At 35.8% G+C, this 24,217-nt stretch overlaps 2 protein-coding genes across 3 annotated transcripts; both read left to right on the top strand.

Moving 5' to 3' along the window:
• The first annotated feature begins 3,973 nt into the window (after window positions 1-3,973).
• LOC117435063 (myogenic factor 6-like) lies at window positions 3,974-14,051 on the top strand. 2 transcript variants are annotated; one of them, XM_059003209.1, is made up of 3 exons: window positions 3,974-4,556; window positions 10,061-10,207; window positions 11,723-14,051. In XM_059003209.1, exons 1-3 carry the CDS (start codon window positions 4,062-4,064, stop codon window positions 12,014-12,016), a joined length of 936 nt encoding a protein of 311 aa, XP_058859192.1. In that variant the 5' UTR covers window positions 3,974-4,061; the 3' UTR covers window positions 12,017-14,051. The 2 variants fall into 2 exon arrangements, with proteins under 2 accessions (XP_058859192.1, XP_033913854.1); XM_034057963.3 differs by lacking the exon at window positions 3,974-4,556 and adding an exon at window positions 7,455-7,890.
• A 5,525-nt stretch (window positions 14,052-19,576) lies between these two features.
• On the top strand, window positions 19,577-21,776 carry LOC117435062 (myoblast determination protein 1 homolog). Its single transcript, XM_034057962.3, has 3 exons — window positions 19,577-20,383; window positions 20,595-20,667; window positions 20,787-21,776. Exons 1-3 carry the CDS (start codon window positions 19,871-19,873, stop codon window positions 21,020-21,022), a joined length of 822 nt encoding a protein of 273 aa, XP_033913853.1. The 5' UTR covers window positions 19,577-19,870; the 3' UTR covers window positions 21,023-21,776.
• The last annotated feature ends 2,441 nt before the right edge of the window (window positions 21,777-24,217 follow it).

The raw sequence follows: 24,217 nt of genomic DNA, 5'->3' as shown, positions 1-24,217 counted from the left end.
CTATTCTACAGCTTTATCCCAGTAAGTTTTACCAAAAAGGGTTGTCAAGCAAACAGTTAGCAACTGATTTAGGCGATTACACAGGAAAGATAATTAGTGAAGGCCTTGTTAGCGCAGTGTTATAAAGTAAGGGCTTGCTGCTAATGAGAAAGTGGGGGGAAACTGGAAATGTATATGCAGGAGGACAGGGACAGGGACAGGGACAGGGACATGGACAGGAAACAGTGTATAGCATTTTTGTACATTTTTTTTTAAATAAAGCTCACAGTAAAACCTGGAATGAAACTGCAATGCAATTGGAGTCAAGAAAAAGCTGCAGGAAATACTGAAGAGTTATGGAGGAAAGCAGAGGATTCAGAGTAATAATTCATAGACATGCTTTTAGACAGGCAGAACATGATAAAGCACTTGCCAAAGCTAAAATAATCTCACTGTACTTATTATAGTAAGATGGTAACATGTCAGGATTTTAAAACACAGAAATTAAATATCCCAAACTGTTAGAAATGCTCATCTAAATACTGAAGGCCTAATCTGAAACCCCATCTTATGAAACTGGGATAAACAAAGGTCCCGACTCCATTCAGTATCTGGGCATTATTGGAACACGATGCCCTTTCATTGCTGGAGGATTGTATATTAACTGTGTTCCTGACACCATCCATTCATTTCAATATTACAATATATTTCATTTACATTCAGTATTTTAACACTGGCATGGAAACATCAAGGTTCTTGGTCTAAAGCCCATATCTCCATTCTGAATCAGATTGAGTTGTTCCTGGATCAAGGAAGTAGGGGATTGATATGTAATAGTGTAGCATTAAGAAAATACATGAGACACTCCATGCATAATTGAGGTAGCACTGAATATTGTTTAACTGTATAATGGGAAATTAAATGTTGTTTCATAATCCAGTGGCAGCTATATCATTTGGAAGGTATTCTTCCTGGTGTGTAGCTCTGCTCAGTCCCAAAAGGGTCATACAGTCGGTGTAAGCCCTTGCTGTTTAAATCGAGAGCAGGGATTTTCTGAATCAGTACAGTTAAGTGTCTCTTGGATGGCTCACAATTGACCGTTTCTGTGGTAATCCCCCTTGCTCCTGGAGCACAAGGCCTGTTAAAACTCTTATGTCCAGTTCTCTGATCCCCCATTGTCCACACTAACAGGGTGTAACTGAAGCTCTAATCAGTGTGTAATGTAATCTCTGACCGGGTTGTGTCTCAGTACAATACTGGGCTTGTAGTGGCTTGGGTTAAGCCAGTTTGCTGTCGTTACGCTCCAAAGCAGGTGTGAAGAACGACACCCCATGTCAGTGAGTGTTGCCACTTTATCAGTGCTCAGTTCATGCAATCTACGTGCTCAGCACTGTATTCATAGCTCTGTCAAGTGTTCTTTGAAAGGTATAGCTGCTTTCATAAAGAAACTGCAGTTCGGCTTCAATATATATATTGGTGACACTTCCATTTAACACTTATTAAAACATCTATAAATATGTTATAAAAGATCTCTAACATTATTAGGGTTGAGAAAATAAAACAATGTTATTGAACAAGAAACAAAGGCATTGTGGGACCCCTTACAATTGCGCCATTTTAAACTGTAAATGTTTATATCTAGATAATACTGTTTACCACATTTACCATGTTTATAGAAGCGTCTTAATGGGTTCCTGAAGTGTGAACTCATATCATGACATATCACAAATACTGTATTTCCCCAGAAGACTCGACGTTTAGTTCAAATAAAGAACGTCTCCACTTCAACAGGATCGCTTAGGATATGAAATTAGTCACACCTGTCCCAACAATGACTGCAACAGGCAAATCAAGAGTAAGGAATGGAAAAATTCATAGAAGAGAAATACTTCAAGTTTCCATTCAAGATGCCCAGCTGCTCAACAAACTGTCCTGCAGGAGCTGATGGAGACTCCAGATGCCCTTTACAGAATCTTACCCTTATATGTGAGTATATGTTGAGTCTGCCACAAAGTCTAACACATCTTTCATATATATATACACGTAATACATGAAAGCTCCAGTATGCAACACACACACACACACACACACACACACACAGACACACACACAGACACACAGACACACATACAGTTTTCTGCAGTAAATAACAGGTGGGAGTCTAATTTGAAACAAATAACAAGTATAACAAGAACATCCAGTACTTACTCTTATGGAAAAAGGGAGGCAAAAATAAAAGTAAGATTATGAATGCTGAGTCAAGAAATATTTATTAAACATATTTTTTAAACACTGATATCTGATCAGTTGTGATTCCTTCATGTTGGAGAAAAATAAATGATATACAAAAGTAAAAACAGCACAAAGGTGAAGCCATCTTCATTTTCACCATTATAAGCATCAATAGTTGTTAGTGCCAAATATGGCAGAAGTTAACAGGATATGATTGTGTTTATATGATTATATTTGTGTATAATAACCTAATTAATTATGGAAAGAGTGGCTGTCACAAACTTAGCGATTTAATTCCAAGATGTGCATCTGCAGTCTTCCACGCATCTAGAACACCAAAACACCATCGGAATCCAGGTGATACACATGGCAGGTGCTGATACTGAGGTGCGGGTGACAACATTCATGGTTTTAAAAACTCCTAGTTAATGAGTAAAATCTTGACAAACTAGGTGAAGATTATTGTAAAGAGTAAGACTACAAGATGTTTTACATTCATCTTGGTTTCCCTGTCATTAGGTTACTCTCTCTTTCTCTCAAAGCATCAAACATTATCAATAGATATTAAACAGTTTTTCCATAGTGATGACTACAAGAAGGGTGTCTGCTAAGAAATAAATAATAATAATAATAATTTTAGGATTTATTAAAGAGTGGAATTGAACTGTAAAAAGTTAACTTCTGGTGCTTCACATATGAAACCTTTTTTACAGTTGCAGAAAAATATAATAAATAATAATAATAATAATAATAATAATAATAATAATAATAATAATAATGTATCAATGTTCTTGAGTAAGGAGTCAGCCTGCTTCCAATTGTTTGTCCTTGTGGAAACAATCAAATCTACAAATCTAAAAGGGAAAATAAAAAATAAAAAATGGGCCAGATCGATGCTTTTGATAAACAGAATGCTACAAAATAGCATACTTACATTTAGTCAAAAGACTTCACATATGCCACAAGTAAAACATATATATATATATATATATATATATATATATATATATATATATATATATATATATATATTTTAGCTCAAAGAGCTAAAATTAGTATTTTTATATATTAAAAAATTATTGTACCGTCCAAAAACACTAGTTTCCAATTGAATACTGCAGTACTCACTTTAGTATATCCAGTGTGTTTTTGGATAGTAGCATAGTATTTTTTATGGACTTTATATATCAAGGAGCAGGAGACATGCACATACCTGAACCAGTTTGGTCTGCAATTACAGGTTGCATATGAAATTCTTTTGAACATATTTTCATACATGTTCCCATTTTTGTGACTAGCATAGTCAATTCATGTTTGCATCAACTGTCCAAATTACAATTCATTTGGGGGTTGCTAGGATATCAAATGGAAATAAATAAAATGAAAGTCAATTCATTGAGTTTTCAAAGAGTTTGTGAGAGGACACAGTATTGTCCGTCAGGCATCCATTTTTATTTTTTTCTGTGCAGCAGTTGTACTATAAATAAGGCCCAAAAAACCCAAATGACCTACAATGAAGTTATTAAACAATACAACAGAGAGCTTAGAAATGAAAATCCCCAACAGCTGCTCTGTAGTAGATTCCTCTGGAGCTGTTGGAAGGGGCTGCACTCTTATTGGATGCTGCATCATAGCCCAACCAGGAGTGGAGATGTGCCAACATGTAGCACTCAGAAAAAAAAGTCAGAAGTAAAGGACAGCTTAAGCTTGGATTGAATTACACAAGCTTCTCTATATAAAGCAGTGCATTCAATTTAACCACCAGTTTCAAAATGGCTTTAAAACCTGGACTCTAATACCTTTCCCCAAACAGCATTGAAGGGGACATCAAGGAAGAGCTCTCTAAACCGATGGAACTCAGTGAGCCCCTTGGCTACTATTTCCGAGACCAGGAATACTTGGGCAATGAGAATGTTACTCCAGTTTTCATTAATTATGATGAGCAGGTAGTCAGTGAAGATGATGGTAGACTTCCCAAGGAAGGCCCAAAGGCCTTTTCTAATCCAGCTGTGCCTGAGGAACACGTCTTTGCCCCTCCTGGTTTCCATCACAGAGCTGGCCCTTGCCTGCTTTGGGCCTGCACAGTCTGCAAACGAAAGTCTGTCACAATGGACAGAAGAAAGGCTGCCACCCAAAGGGAGAGGAGGAGACTGAAAAGGATCAATGAAGGTTTCGAAGCGCTGAAGCGAAAGTCAGTGCCCAACCCAAACCAGAGACTGCCCAAGGTGGAGATCCTTCGCAGTGCCATCCAGTACATCACAAGACTGCAGACACTGCTGAGAACTCTGGATGACCAGGAAGCTGTGCCAATCGACAGAAAAGACACCCACCATTCCAGCTTACAAGTAGGGGATCGCTTCATTACTCTTTTCTTTTTGCTATTCAACACAACACAGGGGAATAATGAAGACATTGTGGTTTTTAATTTAAACCATATCAAAATGTTGTAGTGCAATTATGGTGTTTGACCTTTTGATTTGTTGTTTGAATTATTTTTTATTAATAAAACGATTAAACACAATCTAACAATTAGTATTTTTAAACAGATTTTTCTGCTTTTGAAAGCAAAAACAAAACAAAAAAGTGATACATTTTGCTGAATAAAACCCAAAGCTCCACAGTTGTGACAGCAATAAAATGCTTATTTGTTTCATGGCAACATAGTTTTCTGACAGACACTAGTAGATATTCAGTTCACAAAATATTAAGTAAACAATAAAGTTAAAGAATTGCTTTTCTCAAATTTTAATGAACATTAAAAAAAAAATAGTTACCCCAGTAATGAGATATCTTGTCCATACAAATGAACATGCTACTTATTTTGTGTTCAACACAGCGTAAAAATGGACAGTCTTCTTCTTGTGACAACGTTCAATATTGGGATCAAGAAATTAGGCATTCCAGTTTTTTATTCTCCAGCCAACAGCAAGGTATGGTCTTAAAACAAGACTACAAAAACACATCCACCAAAAAGTCCAATAAAATACATAAATGTATACATGTATTAAGAGGATACAATTGAGGCTAGGTACACATTTTGTTTAAGGGTGGAAGACAATCCTGGAGAAGTTTATATACTCCACTCTGGTAAACCAATTGCAATGGGCATTCTGGTCAGCAATTGGATGGTTTAATGAAAGCTATATATTCAGAACTGCTTGACTACATATGATGACATTCACAGCAATGACTTCTAAATGGTATAGGAACTGAAAGCTATATGAATCAATCAATCAATCTTTATTTTATATAGCGCCTTTCATAGTGGACCACCATCACAAAGCACTTTACAAGATGCAATGTCTTGGGAACCAGCCACCCATTAACTCATAGCCATTCTACTCTACAAGTTGTGTAGCTGTAGGTTAAGGTGACCTATTATTTACGATATGTAATTTGTTATTTATATCCTTGACAGAAATGACATGTAATAATCAGTGTTGGGGAAATTACTTTTAAAAACTAATCTGGTACAGTTACAAGTTCCTTGAGCAAAATTGTAACTAGTTACAGTAAACGTATTGCTTTGGAGAAAAAAACAAATGAACTAGTTACACCAGTTAATTACTTCTCAGACACAGTTTACATTTTATAGAGATACTTTATTTCAAATTGTTCAGGCTGCAGCTCGAAATATTCTTTGATGATCCAGTTATTGAACCCACTTGCTCCCTCCTCTAACACCATTTCATAGGAAGATGATATTAAAAGCATGTTCATGTGACATGTAAGCTTTGACTTGTTGAAGCGCTGATTTCTGATTTCCATGTTATGTTATGCATTATCCATAGTCCTTTAAAAACAAAAAAAGTAATCAAAGTAAATGACAATATTTGCCATCTGCTTATAAAGTATCAAATGGAAGTGCATGTAGGTTAGTAATCTGCAATGATACATTGCCAAGAACGTCTCTGGAGTTGTTAGCAAATCAATGATTTGTCTGTGGACACAGGGCAGCTGAGTTTGCTGGTTAGGCAGCCTTGATGACCTGTGGTCCTGACCAGTGTTTCTTCTGTCTACCCAGCAGGCACACCTGGTTCCTCAGGAACGGCCAGCCACCAGGGTCTGTCTTCTATAGTGGACAGTATATCAGTGGAGGACACTGACAGCACTTAGCATCTAAGAACACAGGCAGACTACTGACCATGCAGCTGGAACTCTGAAGTTCATTAGCATGTAGAACACAATAACGATACATAGGAATCCATTCCAGAAGCATGTTATAATGTGCAGTGTCATGGTCCTATTATTTTATGAATGAAAATTCTAGAATGATATACCCTCTTTTTTTCTTTTCCTTAAAGTCATACAACACAGATTTACAGTAATAATAATAATAATAATAATAATAGAAATTGTAATAATAGTAATAATGTGTATAGTAAATGGTAAAAGTTTTCTTCCTTGTGACACTAAACTTGTGTCCAAGGGAGTTAATGCAGCACCCCCACTTAAATACATAGATGAGCAATTGCTGTTTTTCTTTGGTAATAATCAATTGAGTAAAGAAAAAATAAATACAAAAACAGACTTGTTTTAAGGCCAGTATTTGATGGATCGGTGTGTCCTGGGTTGACCTTGTGTGTGTGTGTGTGTGTGTATTTATATATATATATATATATATAAACACAATCATATCCTGTTAACTTCTGCCATATTTGGCACTAACAACTATTGATGCTTATAATGGTGAAAATGAAGATGGCTTCACCTTTGTGCTGTTTTTACTTTTGGAAATCATTTATTTTTCTCCAACATGAAGGAATCAATACTGATCAGACATTCGTGTTTAAAAATATGTTTAATAAATATTTCTTGAATCAGCATTTGTCTTACTTTTATTTTTACCTCCCTTTTTTTCCATAAGAGTAATTACTGTAAATCTTATGTTATACTTGTTATTTGTTTCAAATCAAACTCCTACCTGCTATTTACTCTGTGTGTGTGTGTGTGTGTGTGTGTGTGTGTGTGTGTGTGTGTTGCATACTGGACCTTTCATGTATTACGTGTATGTGGGTTGCTATTTGAATTACACATGGATTAGATCAACCCAAAAGCCACGCTTATAGTCAAGACTTACTCATAATTGTATTTATAATTTACATCATCAGCCTATTGCACAAGCAACCCCTACCAGTGTTGCTTACATTGCTGTATGCATTGTTACGTTTCAGGACAGAAAAAAAAAACCTGCTGATGCAGTCTCGATATACAGTACATCTTTACGTGTATGTGATTGTGTTTGTGCGAGAAATGTATCGCACCGGATGAACTAAGGGACTGAACGGAAAGAGAATTAGTGCTGCTTCACAAAATTAAGTAGCCGCCTTTCTGTCAGTTTGACTTGTGTTTTTTTCTGCTAAGGCGAATATAGGAATAACGACAAAAACAAGCACACACAAAAAATGCCTTTTCATTAAATAGGCTACGTTCAATACTGGGAAGTAGCCGGTTTGCAGATGAAGTTTCTCTTTTCTTACTTTTTTGTAACTTGTTTTACATTACTGTAAAATGGCAGAACCCAGCAGCAAAAAGCTCAAAACGTGCTTGCCTACCTGCACTAACCATCATGAGTTGATTGGGACCAGAGTGAAGCAGAACTTTCCCTTGATTGTTGAAGAAAGTCTGTGTGGAGCCGTAACGGTTCGGATGGAGCTCTCTTACCGACTTCAAGCGCTGGTAAGGCACTTACCCTATGTACAGTGCAACAATACTAATATGTGAGCATAGTTATCTGAATATTACATTTTTTATTTTGTATTATTATTAAGACGTCTCCCTGTAAATGGTTGATATAATGTGCGTTTTCCTTGCATGTATCCAATATAAGTGTAGTATTTATTTTCATTATCATTATTATTATTTGTTAACAAAAATATTATTATTAAATATATATTATTTGTCAAAATATATCATATTAACGTCAGAAATATATCATATTGACTACGATGCTGAAAAAACACATTTTATTAGACATTAAACAGAACATACAGCAACACAATGAGCAAAACACCTACTCTGTTATGAGCAGGAAGACAGCTCTATTCTTGGTTGGACAGCTATTCCATAACAGGTTTGGCAGATATAATTGAATTAGATTGTACTATAGACGACCAAAGAATGCAAACCCATGTGTTGCATGAAAACCGATTGGTTCAAATACTATTTGAGTTATTGATTTATTTAATGTATTTATTTATGATGGATAAAACATGGAAAGTGGTACACTAGGCCTATGAATATTGTGGGTTATGTTTGTAATAATAAGCAAAAAACATTAACTTAGATCATGAATATGCAATATAGCTGTCTGAAACAAGATTTAAACGATTTATATGAACCAAATATAAAAGTTACATCCCCTCTACATCATTGCTGAGGTTACAGGTTATTAGCACGTCTCCAAATGAATCATATCTTTATATGCAATGTGATGATTAACAAATTAGCCAATATTAAAAAGTACACTTTTTTTTTTACATTTCACAACAGGAAATTCTTAAGTTACTGCAGTCTTAAGATTGCTTTTGTTCTGGTAATATTACACCATATTTTTATGCTGAAATCTCTGTTCGGTTTTATATCTGCTTTAGGATATAAACAAAACTGATACACATAACACTTTAATCAATATGTCTTTCTTTGCATTTAATTTACAGCCCACCACACCCCCATCTCCACCTTGACAGTTACCCCCTTCGTTCAACAGTAATTTTCCACAACAAATGGAGAAGTCTTAATTTCTTTCATCCACTCGCTAAGCCACAGCCCTCAGGTCAAGCAGATTACAGGATAAACCTTACAAGTGACAAACACCATCAATTCCAGAAGTTATTTTCCAATTCATCCAAGTTGTTTTGCTCAACTACTGAACCAGGCATATTTCTTATACCAATAAAACTATTGTGAGGGCCTGTACCAGTACATGCACATCAAAATTAAACAAAACTGTCAATGAAGCTTTACATTACAAAGCGTACAACCTTTATACAGTCCTGTACTATGCTGATCCACGGCGATCTCTTTGGCAGTGGTCTGCCTTGTCACAGCTGTGATGGTCTGTGTCTAGTGCATGTTTTCCCTTCCCCTGTTAGCTCTATCTCTGATCTTCACCTCAGGACAGGGTCAGGTGACATAATTCTCTCCGAGAGTCCCCATCAGCCCCACAGCTGTTTGCACTTCACAACTTCTCTGCTTTGATCCCCCTAGCAAGAGAGCAGTCAGGCCCTAGCAACGCAAATAAAAGCTCTTCAGTTTTTCAGTTGCTACAATCCGTGATATTTATGTGTCTCACTAAATTGTTTGTATTTTTTTTTAATTGACTGGTTTGTGTCAAGTTCTTAAGCATGAAGATCCGACAAGAAGGAGATTATCAGCAATTGAGATTTACTAGTGGTATCGTTAGGCCAAGCTGTTTTTGTGATCCCATCAAATCATATACATGTATTTATTTATTGATTGATTTATTTAAACATTTGCTGTGTTTCATGGACCCAGCTGTTAATATCTTTTAGTAAAACAACATTAAAAATAAATATATCTGTATTTATGGTAGGAAACTATGCCGCATTAGTTCAGACACGCACAATTAGCACCACTTTTGAGACTTCTTCTGTTTTAGATACAGTAGTTTGTGTAGTCATAGATACAGATGCACCTGTCAACCAAGCATCTTCTTTCTTTCCTCTATCAAAGGTCATCAGATCTCTGGTTTTGCTCATCCATATGGAAACAGAGATGTTTTTTTCTTATAGAAAGAGCGGCAGTTTTTTTCTAAAATGTTTCACCCAACCCCTGTAACACATATACATAAGTTTAACCAAGTGACATCTCGTTATGCTTGTCGTAGGCGGAAATATTTGAGCAGGACCATGTTGCTTTGCCGAGAGTCGCTGGCTACTTTCACCGTGAAGCTGAAGAAGAGCTGGAGACTGTGGAGGCGATGATGGGTTACCTGCGAGAGCGAGGAGGACAGTACTGCAACAAAGACATTCAGGTACGTCATGCCCTGAACACCTGAGGTTTCTCTTAAGCTTCTCTTAACTGAATGCAACAAGTCAGAAGCTTAGACTGTAGCTTGTATTCAGGTAATTGGTTATAAAAGGTAAGAATTGTTGTACCACACAAAGTCAATAACATACAGCTATGGCCAAAAGTTTTACACCTTTTTAGGACTGAGACACAATTTAAAAGAAAAATAACTATATGAACATAATTTAGATCTTTTATTTAACATCATGTAATCAAAGAAACTACAAAATGTCTACACAAGTCTACCAGAAGCCATAATAGTAGTACAGTTTTTCATGTTAGATTTCAAAATGTTACATTTTTCAATTTGTCAGTTTTTGTTAAAAATATGGAAAACTACAAAGCGGTATGTAATTCAATATGCGGATGTAACATTATTCAGCAGGTTTCATTCGACTTTATGAAGCAAAATGTGTTAATTCAGTAGGGTGATGCAAAATCCTGACAAAGTAAAATGTAAACCACCATTACCTACATCTACCATATGCATATAATACAGACACGGCACTTCCATATAATCCAACATTCCGATACTCTCAGTTACTTACAGTATGCTAAGGATTGTCCTGATCAGGTTTCACCACAGTTGAACACACGGGTTAGATATATGTGAATATTGCCTCCAGTATATCTACTTCATTGAAGGGTAAATACTCTTCCACTAACTCTCACTACAACTTGAACCCCACTACTACCTTACCAGGAAGGTCCTGTGGAACCAGCATGCCACTCTAGGTCAGAGTGGTCAGAAAGCTCAAAGCCTGCATCTTGCAAAGCACCCTATTCTGTATTATTCTGTACACAGTATCTGAAGGAAACATGGTGAAAGACGAGAGAACTGCAAGTATCTTTGTCCACATTCTTCTCAGTATACAAAGTGGATGAAGTATTTAACACACTGCGCTTAAGGGATTTAAGCAGTAATGTATGTTGGGGTGTATGTTACATTGGAGTTCCGGACAATTAAACTTATGGACGGAAAGAAAGGGAATTGATCGTGCTACCAGATGTATGTTATTGCTGTTTTACGGTACCTATGTCTTATTTTTACGATTCGTGTTAAATTGATCCTGAAGTACCAGAGAGGTCCATCAACAGCAATTTGGGACATCTAGTTAGCCAAATGGCTGCTATGAAATTATAAATGCAATGTACTTTAATAAATAGTTTACTTCCCTGATCATTCTATGCAACTTAAAACTGTTTGGTGGCTATTTATATTTTAAAGGGTTTGTAACAATAGAGGGATTTTTTCAAGCTTTTTGGAGACATAACAATGTCAACCTTCAATAAACACCAATTAATCATGAACTTCAATAGCAGATAATCACGCTGTAGTGTATGATGTCCAATATAACAGTTGCTCTGGTTGTCCTTCATTGTATTGCAGATAGTCTAAGGATCTGTGCTGGCTATTGCTTCACTACTTCAACAGACAAAAATGCTAAGATAATGTTTTTTATTTTTTTTTCATTGGCAGAGACCTGGTTGTGAGCAGGTGTGCAATATCATTCAGGCCCTGGAATTAACCTTGGCTCAGTGGAAGAAAGTCTCAGGGTACATGGAGGAGCTGTGCTTGCTCAGCAAGGAAAACGGAGACCATCACACCGCCAGCGTGGTCAAGAAACGGTTTGTCACTCGCGTTGTCACCAAGATTGAAGTGGTGGGGAATGTCCTGACCAATGCCCGGCGCTTGGGCTGCACCCACGAGGGAGCAAGCGGCTTTGGGGAGTACCTGATTGACCAACTCCAGGAAGAACTGGGCAAGAACTAAACACCCCTCCTTAACTAACCAGCATGGCTTTTAATAGGGCCAATTAAGACAGTCCTACAGTAAATCTACAGAGAGCCAGGAGATCAAAACACTGCCTGTCCTCTACCGACTCCTCTCCAGCTGTACAGGTTTTGGAGGATCAGCAATTCTGCTTTATTTAAAAAAAAATTAAAAAAATGTACATGCAACTTCATACTTCAGAAATCACCTGTAGAAAATGACTTCAACTGCATGGGTATTTTTTTAAAGGGGGGAAAATTCATATTGTGCTCCCTAGTCATTCAAAATTCTATAATTTGGTTAATTTGCCATTTCCATGTTGACAGTAAATGTTACCATATGTAGGGTACTATATTTGACTGTATGCAATATATATATATATATATATATATTTTTTTTTTTACAGTACAGGGTTTGCATTTTGGATTGGAGCTATAAACTATACACTCTCCTCCTAAGATGATTCTGTGCACTTTAGCATCCTGGCTGTACACCTGAAAATAACTCAGTAGCAGCTAGGGAGTCTATGGTTTTGATTGGTTAAACTGACCTTCAATTTGCTGTGACATCATTGCTTATCTGGGTGCTGTTAAAATAATGAGGCCTTTAAGTGGCGGCCTCACTAATCCACTGCACATCCATAAGACAGTGACATCATGCCACGGATCCATCGACAAATGTCTGCCAGATGAACCAAACAAAATGATAGACTTGCTGGCCTCTGTGCAGCTCTGGGACAATAACAGAGTATGAATGTACAGCTTATGGATACCAGTTTACACTCCTGTAGATTCAACACCCAAGTCCATCAAAAGAATTCAGATCTGCATTAGAGGCACACATTTTTATTTAGTAATATTAATAAGGCATTTGTGAAGTCACAGAACATCACTCCTTTTTACTTTTATTTTTGTTGACAATCAGTCACTCTTTTTTGTGTTACAAAGACTTTCTACAAATGAAAATGTTTCCCACAAAATGTATATCATTTACTCCCTCTTCCCCAGTACTATAATCAGGATAATATGAGGTTCTTGTGCCTGAAATAGATTCAAACAAGCAACTCCACACACTCACACACACACACACAGCAGAAGAGAGAGAATGGTGTGAAACAGAAATGACACTTACCTGTGGTACAGGTATTAGCCATGACTTCATTGCAGTATAATAATTATGCCATTAATAAAGTGCACAGTAATGTCTCAATAATACAGTATAATGTTTCTGTGAGGTTATGTCTGCTAGTCTTGTTGTCATGGAAAGGGGGACTATAATTAGAGTCCTGCAGTAAATATTAGGCAGGATCAACTGGAGCCAGTTTTGTTTTTATATATATATATATATATATATATATATATATATATATATATATATATATATATATATATATATATATCCGTCTGAAAGGTGTTAATCTGCAGCAAAGTCTGTTACCAGAATAGCATGTTGTATGGTGTATGAAAATTGACAACCAAGCTCCTTTTATCAATCTAGAGAAATGCAGTTTTCATGTATTACAGAATTTCACAATACTACACATTACCTGCATTTCCTTTTGCTTAAACTAGTCACGTGCGACAGACCATTCATACAAAAGTGCTACATGTTGCAGGGGGGATTTTTGTTGGTGGATAGTGTATATGTCATGACACACTGGTGACAGTAGTAGAATTACCAAAGTAACATTAAGTCCTAAAGATTCAAATGTTCTTATGGATTTTATAGAATTATAGATTGAGTTTGAGCTATATTTAAAATATTATTTCTGCTTCAGTTAGATTTGTTTCTGTTTATTTAGTTTTCAGTATATTACAGTAATTGGCATACGTAGCTTTTACAGTACGCATTAGTTATGAAGACTTGGGGGATAAAAGTATATTATTTTAAACAGTTTCAAGAGTACTAACTTTGGGGTATGGTAAATATTAGATTGATATTAACTGTTTGATTATGTTTAATATTTCTTCAATTGTATGTCCACTTTTTCCACTTTCCTAAAAGCTAAATTAATAAAGTATGTGCTTTCTAGTAATGTGTGTGGAATAACTTGTTTTACAGTTCAATCTTAACTTAAAACTTAAAGTTTTTTCAACAACAAAAAAAAGAATATGTTTGAGAAACACTTCTGAGTCACTGTTTTATTTAGCTATATACAACTTACTAAAAATTAAGATCTTATATTAAACACACGCACCAATGCATCAGACGTAATGAAAACAAGATATACTTGCTTTACTGGCACCAGTACAGTACAATGCAAAAGTAGTTTGCCAAAGCCTATACATCCACTTCAAGAATAGCATTTCATAGCAAATCACTAAATGTCAGAGAAAAAAGCACCAGAACTGATGGTCCAACACGGAACACTGATTTTAAATTGGCTAAATACTATAGCCTTAAGTGGTTTAATGCAGAATTGTTCAGGTCTCTGGAGTCACATTCAAAAGACGTGATACTAAAAGGTTAAGGTACTCCCCTTCTTGGGGGATATTATCCTTAAGTCGTTTATTTTATTGTGTGTATATATTTGTGTATTCATTTTTAAATGGATCCTAGATGTAATGTATTGTATTCATGCTAGGAGGTAACTCTGAGCCTAAAAAGGGGCTGTCCAGGGTGGCTCAAATGTGTCTCATTAAGATCCACAATATATATTTTTTAAAGTATCCCATTTAAAGTTTTGAATTGGTTTGAAAAGATTGCAAGTGTGATCTGTGGTCTGTGGTAAAAACAAGTACAGTCAAAATACAGCAACTCGGCTGTTTATTCAGCCTTTATTTGGGTGTAGTTTCTACCGCAGTCATATTTTTAGTACACTAAACTTTCTGGGGTTATGACTTATTTGTCTGTCCCTTGTCATCAGAATGGCTCTTTTAGCCAACTTAGTTGAACATCTCCATTGTAAAACATTCGCACTGAATGAAATGCAGTTGTCAATTGTCATATAAACCATGTAAACTAAACACTTGCAAAGCTGCGTTTAAGATTGAGATCATTTTAGCATATAGTCTAAGTAGGACAGTTGATATCAAAATATAATAAATATTACAATGCTAGTGAAGCACCCTTTGGGTACATATTTAATTATTAACTGTTATGCTTGTTGAAAAGTTGCAGTCCTAGGATAAAAACCTTACCTTGGGAAATGAGGCAGTTAAACTTGTGATGCCAGTGAGGGTTAGTTTGGAGATACATTACACTATGTAACACAATTTTTGTTCCTGGGTAGTAAGTGTTATTTCCTAATTGCTTATGCCTCAAAAGTATAGAAAATGGCTATTATTCCCCACAAACTTTGCTTTTGTGACCAGGACAGTGATATTTTGAAATTTACCTATTTCCAATGAGAAAACGGGCGAATTTGTGTCTTTTCGTTCACATAAAGTCACAAAAAACCAACATATGAATCCAAATTAACATGTATTTATACTAAAGTAATACAAAAATGACTACAAAAGATTTAGAAGTGAGTAGTTTTTCGAGATTTACGATTATACTGTAAATCACTTTCACGAATCAGCCCCTAAATGTAGTCTCCCATCATGTTCTCGTTATACTGTCCTTGGTAGCGGCGTTCAAAGTCCAGTATATCCTGGTGGAAGTGCTCGCCTTGCTCCTCCGAGTACGCTCCCATGTTCTCCTTGAATTTATCAAGATGAGCATCAAGGATATGGACTTTGAGGGACATCCTACAGCCCATTGTGCCGTAGTTCTTCACCAGAGTCTCAACCAGCTCCACATAGTTTTCGGCCTTGTGATTGCCCAGGAAGCCCCGAACCACTGCGACAAAGCTGTTCCAAGCTGCTTTCTCCTTACTAGTGAGCTTCTTGGGGAATTCATTGCACTCCAGGATCTTCTTTATCTGTTGTCCGACGAAGACACCGGCTTTGACCTTTGCCTCAGACAGCTTAGGGAAGAAGTCTTGAAGGTACTTGAAGGCTGCCGACTCCTTATCTAGAGCTCTGATAAATTGTTTCATAAGGCCCAATTTGATGTGCAGTGGTGGCATCAGCACCTTCCGGGAGCCCACCAGTGGCTCCCACTTGACGTTGTTCCTCCCCACAGAGAACTCGGTCCACTGTGGCCAGTCCCGCCTGTGGTAGTGCGCCTTGGTGTCCCTGCTGTCCCAAAGGCAAAGATAGCAGGGAAATTTGGTAAAACTGCCTTGGAGACCCATCAGGAATGCCACCATTGCAGCCTCTTGATGCCATCTCAGAAAAATGCAGATGTATCCACTTAGGCAGCTGGAACTAAACTGAACTGGTGGGCTTAAGGCCCCTGTATTTATACTACTATTTATATTACTGGAAAGTTCTAGAAAGTTCTAGAAGTTACTCCAAGTTTACTCAGCACTGAATCTATCTGGAATGTTCTGGAAAATAGGTAAATTTCAAAATATCACTGTCCTGGTCACAAAAGCAAAGTTTGTGGGGAATAATAGCCATTTTCTATACTTTTGAGGCATAAGCAAAAAATTTGTTACACGGTGTTATGAATCTTGAAAGTGCATTAAAACGAGAATTATACACAGCACCTCTTGCTAGTAACCCTCAGAAGGCAACAATCAATATATATTGCACCAAAACTGATAGAAGATTCGGAGATTTAAATCAATATATTTTTCAGTGTTCAGACGTATTGCATTGTGAATATCTCGGACATGTGCATTTATATTCTCTATTAACTCGGTGACCCCTGGTTTATGTCCAGCAGCCACCTCTGAGAATGACCATAACCACTGGTAATTTATATCCGACAGCTGTTTAGGGCGGGTGTAATGGATTGTGAATGGTCTCTCTTGCTTAGAAGAGGGACCCAAAAATCACATTACGAAAAATAAATACTGATTGAATAAGATCAAATTGTCCAAATGCATAACAGAGGGTGTATAAAAATAGTTTTAATATTGCTACGTTCGAGTGGGAGTGTGTTGAAATGAACGTCAACCTCAATAACCACCGAGAAAGTTTTCGTGAATGAAAAATTATGATACAATTGTATTTATATATTCTAAAAGTTTGATAACAAACTTTTGTTAATTTCCGCTTTAAAAATAACAATTGCTGCGTCGAAAAAAAGCTGGGTTTACAATGTATCATTTTAAATAATAGAGGTTCTCCTCTTTCTTCATATAAGCTTTGTACCATTATCATTTGTATGTACAACTTTTCTATCAGAATCGTTTGTCTCCCAACTGTTATATAGAAATGCTATAAAATGATGATTATAATAACAAAACTGACATTTCGAGGTGCTCTGTGGTCGAGGATAGCTGTGCTAGTAATCATTCTCCAGAATAGTGCCACTGTGCCACATATTGACTCTTTATCGCCATCTACTGGTTATTCGACCTAACACCTGACTGAGAAATCTCTCTCCTGGCTAATAGCAGTGCCCCTCTGGAAGCGTCTCTGGCTACCTGTGTCGCGGATAACAGCACTTTGATGTGGATAATGAGATGGACTGACCTATTGTAACGACCATTTAATGATCATTTGTGATGTGCTTAAAGGAAGTCCCATTTTTCAGCACATCAGGAAGAAACTTTTGGATTGTCTACACCTTTTAACTAAAAAGAAAAAAAAAAGGTCAAACGCGAGATTGAAGCGTAAAATGAGAAATAATGACGGTTATTTATTAACTATTAAATAGAAAAGACAGATTCGTCAAATATATAATTAGACTGCAAGATAATGTATTGCAAGGCCCAACTCACAAAGTTTTAATTCATAAGGCCAATGTTAGTCTAGCAGTTTTGATGAATCTCAAATAAAAACCGATTTTAAATAACTCATGAATGGGGGCGAAGATAATTGGACCAGATTCACCCTTTTGATTTAAACAGAAATAGACTTAATTTTAAAATAAACGAACGAACAAATAAATATCAACAACCAAACAAATAAAGGGTTTAAGCAGTATATCATCAAGTTAAACAGCTTCACGTTTTAGCATCTCATCTTTTGATTGAGGCCAGAAAGGTGAACAATTCAGGGGTAAAACAGCTTTGAATAAAAAGCTAGTATTTCGGCAATTTAAAACCAACATTACCTGCTGTCTAAAATGCATTAGGCTACAACAATCTTGTTATTTAAGAAAACAAAAATGGCCTTCGTCCTTATGTCCACTTTAATATGTAATTTTAAAGCAACATAAATGGCGACACTTTACAAGATTAAACCGGTAGTGTGTAACATTTGAAAACCAAATGTTCTCGTAAGGAAGGGAAAACATGAAAATCAAATAAAACTAAAATTAGAAAACAAACTGCATGGTTCGAATGAATTAAAATATTATTATTAAAACAAAAACTTAATGTAAGTATGTATGAATGCATTTCCTTTAAAAAAAATTCCTGAAATGTATCCGATTAGTGGGGCTTGATACAATACGCCACACTTTAGAGCCATTGTTAAAACGACAATAAAAATAAAACATATGTGTGCACAGATGTATTGTTATGTGGCGTCTTTGAATGGACTCTTACCATTTGTAATGGTTACAAGTTGATTAAAAAACAAAACAAAAAAAACCTGCGTAACCAATTGGTAAAGATCTATAGACGCACAATACTAAAAACCATTATGACGTAAAGTATATAAAATACTAAAATGTGTTTATAATCCGTAGATTTATGTCTAATTCTAAAGAATAACATCTGAAAATATATATAGGTTGAGAACGAAATTTCTAAACGAAAAATACTAAACTGATATTTCAAACAGAACAAATAATGGAACAGCGGTTAAGGCAAATAGCGGAGCGAGGTTTTGGGTCACTGACAATAACGAAGTCTTATTTAACTAAGTACAGATTTGGCCAAATGTTTTGCACCTAGAATTTTAGAATTGGTATATAATTTTAAAAAAAAATCATTAGATCAACATAATTTAGATATTTTATTTAACATCATGTAATCAAATAAAACTAAAAAATAATATCGCAAAAATCTACAAGAAGCCATAATAGCAGTACAGTATTTCATGTTAGATTTCAAAATGTCACATTTTTAATTTGTCCGTTTTTCATTAAGTACATGGAAAACTACAAAGCGGTATGTAATTCAATATGTTAACTTAACATTATTCAGCAGGCTTCGTTCGACTTTCTGAAGCAAAATTAGTTAATTTTATAGGGCGATGCAAAGCTGTAGACACTTGAATTTTCCAGTGTCTGGATCCTAAAGATAACAGCGTATGTACTTAGCTTTCAAAACAGCCATTGCATTGCATTTATTTAAATTTCGAAAGTGGTGCTATTGCTAAAGTCTATTTTCGTGGGGCTAAAGCAAATAAAAGGGAGTTTTTAATTAAAAAATAGTAGTAAAAAGTTTTTTTTTTTTTTTGCAAACTGTTCTACATAACACAAAACAATCCACTCTCAGTCTCCCTTAGAACTTTCTCTAAAGTTCACAACTTTCTGAGAATGAAAACAAGCCCCTCCTAAACTGCCAGTGCGCTGTCCAGCCTCCGCCCACTTTGATTGGTTCTCAAGACAAGCTGTCCGCTGGAGTACCACGCCCCAGGCTCGCGAGCCCACATAAATAAGGCTGAAAACTACGGGGTCAGCATAGGTACCCAAAGGGTGCTTCACTAGCAAGGCTTGCAATTGTAGAGATAAAGAAAAAAGCGTATCTGTTGTTCAACAACTGAGAACATCCTTTGGAGGTTATTATTAAACCGCCTGTTATAGAGAACTCCTTATTGAAAAAAAGCTTCAAACTATTGAGACATCATATAGTTAAAGGCTGAAAAGCGCCGACAAGAAGAAGAAGAAAAAGAAACAGCTGTGAAAACATTTGACATTGGTACAAGTTCTGTATCTCTGGGCTTGAGTTGCCAGTCTTGTATAATGGAGTTATCAGACAGCACTTTCTCATTCAGCACCGCTGATGAGTTCTATGATGACCCCTGCTTCAATACCAGTGACATGCACTTTTTCGAAGATCTGGACCCAAGGCTAGTGCACGTGGGCTTGCTGAAGCCGGATGACCATGACCATCACAACGAAGATGAGCACGTTCGGGCTCCTAGCGGCCACCACCAGGCAGGCAGGTGCTTGCTGTGGGCGTGCAAAGCCTGCAAACGAAAGACCACCAATGCAGACCGGAGAAAGGCTGCTACGATGAGGGAAAGGAGACGACTGAGCAAAGTCAATGATGCCTTTGAGTCACTGAAAAGGTGCACCTCTACAAACCCCAACCAGAGACTACCCAAAGTGGAGATCCTGCGAAACGCCATCAGTTACATAGAGTCTCTGCAAACTCTGCTCAGGGGGCAGGATGACAACTACTTCCCAGTCCTGGAGCACTATAGTGGGGACTCTGACGCTTCCAGCCCCCGATCCAACTGCTCGGATGGAATGGTGAGTGTTTTGTATTAGTCAACTGTTCTTTGAAGGGCTTTACATATATATTTTTTAAAAAATGCCATCCTGTATATATTTAAGAGAGGACACTGACCACATATCACGTTTGTCTTATCTATTTTGTAAACATGACACCAATGTCATTTTTCAATTCTAGTGGGTTTATTTTTCAATGTAGTAACCACTTGCTTTGCTTGTGTTTCTCCAGATGGATTTCAGTGGCCCTCCTTGCAACACCAGAAGAAGAAACAACAGCGCCTACTTCACAGAAACACCAAATGGTCAGTGTCACTACCCCACCACCAAAGACAACATGACACCTGTACATTTTGTATAATATTTTAAAACAATTTGTAAACAACTGAACTGACTTTCTTTTCTCCACTTTTTTTTTTGATAGATTCCAAAACTAATAAGAAGTCCGTCATTTCCAGCTTGGATTGCCTGTCCAGTATCGTGGAGAGGATTTCGACAGATACCTCGACATGCGCGGTGTTGCCACTCCCAGAGAACGGAGCTGAGGGCAGCCCCTCTTCACCGCCGGAAGGATCTATCTTGAACGAGGCCACCATCCCGTCTCAGACCAACTGTACCCAGATCCCGCTAGATGCCAACCCCATCTACCAGGTGTTATAAAGGCATCGCAATCAATGACGAATGACTGTCGAACAAACTACTACATTCTTCAAATCAAAGAATATTCCTTTAAAGACTGGAAAGGTTTGCGATATCTTGCGATATAACCTACTGAACAGGGGATGGCCGAGTTTTCCAACAAGAACAGTTCTCAGATCCCTCAAAGGCGAAGTATCCCACGAATTTCTAAAACGTATCCTATTGCTGAAACTTTCAAACCGGTTGGTTTATATTGACACTGCTGACAAAATCGACCTTTTTGTTTCTGTAAGAAATACCTTACACTATCTGCGATGTGATTAGGACACCGTTTTTTATTGTAAAAAACGTATTATTTATAAAAATATATATATATTCATCTTTTTTTTCAATTGTTCAGTCAACGTCACTTAAGCGACGTTGGTCTTTCAGTAACAAACTACTGCTTCAATATGCAATTAAAACAAATAAACTACGTGTTATGTTTTAAAATATTAATTGTATATATTTAAACATGTGGTCGACTTCCATTATGTGGCTTATTTAATGACCATTACCATTTTGTGGGACAAAATATAAACATTATCTGAACCATCTCCACTACTTATTTCCTGGAAAAAAAAATCCAACTCAAAATGAACCTGAAATTTGTGGACCACTTTTGTAATGCTCTCTTCCTTGTGTATATTTGTAAATAAGAGTTGCTTTGCTAAAAAAAACAAACAAAACAAACAAAAAAAAAAACATTTAAATATTTAATGTTTGTTGTGCCAAAACTTACTTATATATATATAATATATATATATATATATATATATATATATATATATATATATATATATATATATATATATATATATATATATATATATATATATATAACTGTGTGAATGTCAATGATATTGACAAATCTTCTTTTAAATAAAGAAACCAGTAAGGTTATTTATATACAAAAACGAAATCTCTCGTCTCATTAACACAAGTAGTTATACACTTTCTTACAGATTTGGATTTGTACTCCATAATAAGCTCTATGTATTGTAGGAAATAATACAGCTGCAATTTGAGAACACATAAGAATCATCAATATGCTTGGCTAAATTGTCTTAAATGTCTGAGTTGTTTGTTTCAATTTTTTTTTTTTTTTTTTTTAAACTTTATTGGGTGCATTGTTCCTGTCTACAATAAGAACACTTTAGAGCTGTACAGGTAATCTGGTCCATACGCGTTATTTATTTATTTTATTTAAGTGTACATTAAACAGATTTTAAGTGTCCAGTGTGATAGGAATGTGGAATGATGAAAGATGTGTAGTGGTTCCTCTGTCCTAGACACTACTGGAATTTTTTGGGACCTTTATTTTGCTTAGAAGTTTAAAGTTTAAACCAGGAGGTTCAAGGGTTTTAAATAAAACTACATATGGGTCCCATAATTCAGCTGATCGGGTTCCAAAAATGTTTGGAAATCCCAACGGTTCTGTTGCTGGTGTTGGTTCCAAAGTGAACCATTCATTCTAACAAGGCTAAACTCTAAACAGCTTTAAAATACAGGTATGTTTTTAAACATACATATATATATATATATATATATATATATATATATATATATATATATATATATATATATATATATATATATATATTGCATATATTGGTATATATTGGTCTTTCAGTTTGTTACTGAAAGACCAATATATACACACACACACAACTTTTTAAACAAACTATAACTTTAAAATGAATACGTATTATATTTTTTTAAAAAAACTATTTGTTAAAAAACTGTAAAATATAGTATATTTGTTGAATTTCTCAAGTCGTCATATATTCTCTCCAATTCTTCACTTCAATTTGAAAATTTAAATATATATATATATATATATATATATATATATATATATATATATATATATATATATATATATATATATAAGAACACAATTAAAATAATTTAGATATTTTATTTAACATCATGTAATCAAATAAACTACAAAACGAATTTGCGGAAGTCTACTGGAAGCCATAATAAGTAGAGTGTTAGATTTCAAAATGTCACATTTTTCAATTATTGTCCGTTTTTCGCTAATATTGAAAACTACAATTTAAGTCGGCTGCGGTGCTTAACTTTTGGTCAACAAAAACGACCAGATAAATAAGTACAATACTGTAACATTTAACTAGCTCATGCACGACATGTTAAACACATAGGCCTAGTTTATACTATAATGTTTTTTTTTTCTTTCTTGCGCGTCTAAATTTTATTCTCAAACAATTAAATACGAGATGTAAAACATGTATGTTTACTTCTTAAATAATTTTATTTTATTTTATACTTTATAACACAGGTCTATAGCACACCTTAGCAAGAGTATAGTCCAAGACGCTGGCCAGTTTTCTTCGATAAAATATAATCACTGTTAAGTCACAAAAGGCTGAGTGTCATCCTATGGTAATTTATTAGGAGATATCGTATTAATGCATTTTGTAAATAGGAACTACAGTATGCCGAGATTATAATCTATGAGGCCGACTACTCTATGGGCCGACAAGGAGGTCTGCTATTTTAGCCTGTGTCATTAAAAAGATCTCTGTCTATTTTTAGGTGTTCTGGAATGCAGGGGAACATCACAGTTACGCAACTCGGAGCTGTATAGTCAGTAAACTCGTCTTATGTTCCAGCATGAGCATTACATGTCTGTTTATTGCGACAGCACACACGGGTTATTGTTCAACCTCTTCCCATTGTATTGTATTGTATTGTATTGCATGTCTGCACGATTTTATTTTTCGTGGATATAAATCAAGCATTTTTGGTCCTATTTATTATTATTATTATTATTATTATTATTATTATTATTATTATTATTATTATTATTATTATTAGTAGTAGTAGTAGTAGTAGTCGTAGTAGTAGTAAGAACATAAGAAAGTTTACAAACGAGAGGAGGCCATTCAGCCCATCTTGATCGTTTGGTTGTTAGTAGCTTATTGATCCCAGAATCTCATCAAGCAGCTTCTTGAATTATCCCAGGGTGTCAGCTTCAACAACATTACTGGGGAGTTGGTTCCAGACCCTCACAATTCTCTGTGTAAAAAAGTGCCTCCTATTTTCTGTTCTGAATGCCCCTTTATCTAATCTCCATTTGTGACCCCTGGTCCTTATTTCTTTTTTCAGGTCAAAAAAGTCCCCTGGGTCGACATTGTCTATACCTTTTAG

This window comes from Acipenser ruthenus, chromosome 28 (genome assembly GCF_902713425.1).
Source record: "Acipenser ruthenus chromosome 28, fAciRut3.2 maternal haplotype, whole genome shotgun sequence".
In the NCBI taxonomy this organism is placed as follows: Eukaryota; Metazoa; Chordata; class Actinopteri; order Acipenseriformes; family Acipenseridae; genus Acipenser; species Acipenser ruthenus.
Note: the sequence above shows the minus strand (reverse complement) of the source record. Positions and strands in the feature narration are given on the sequence as shown.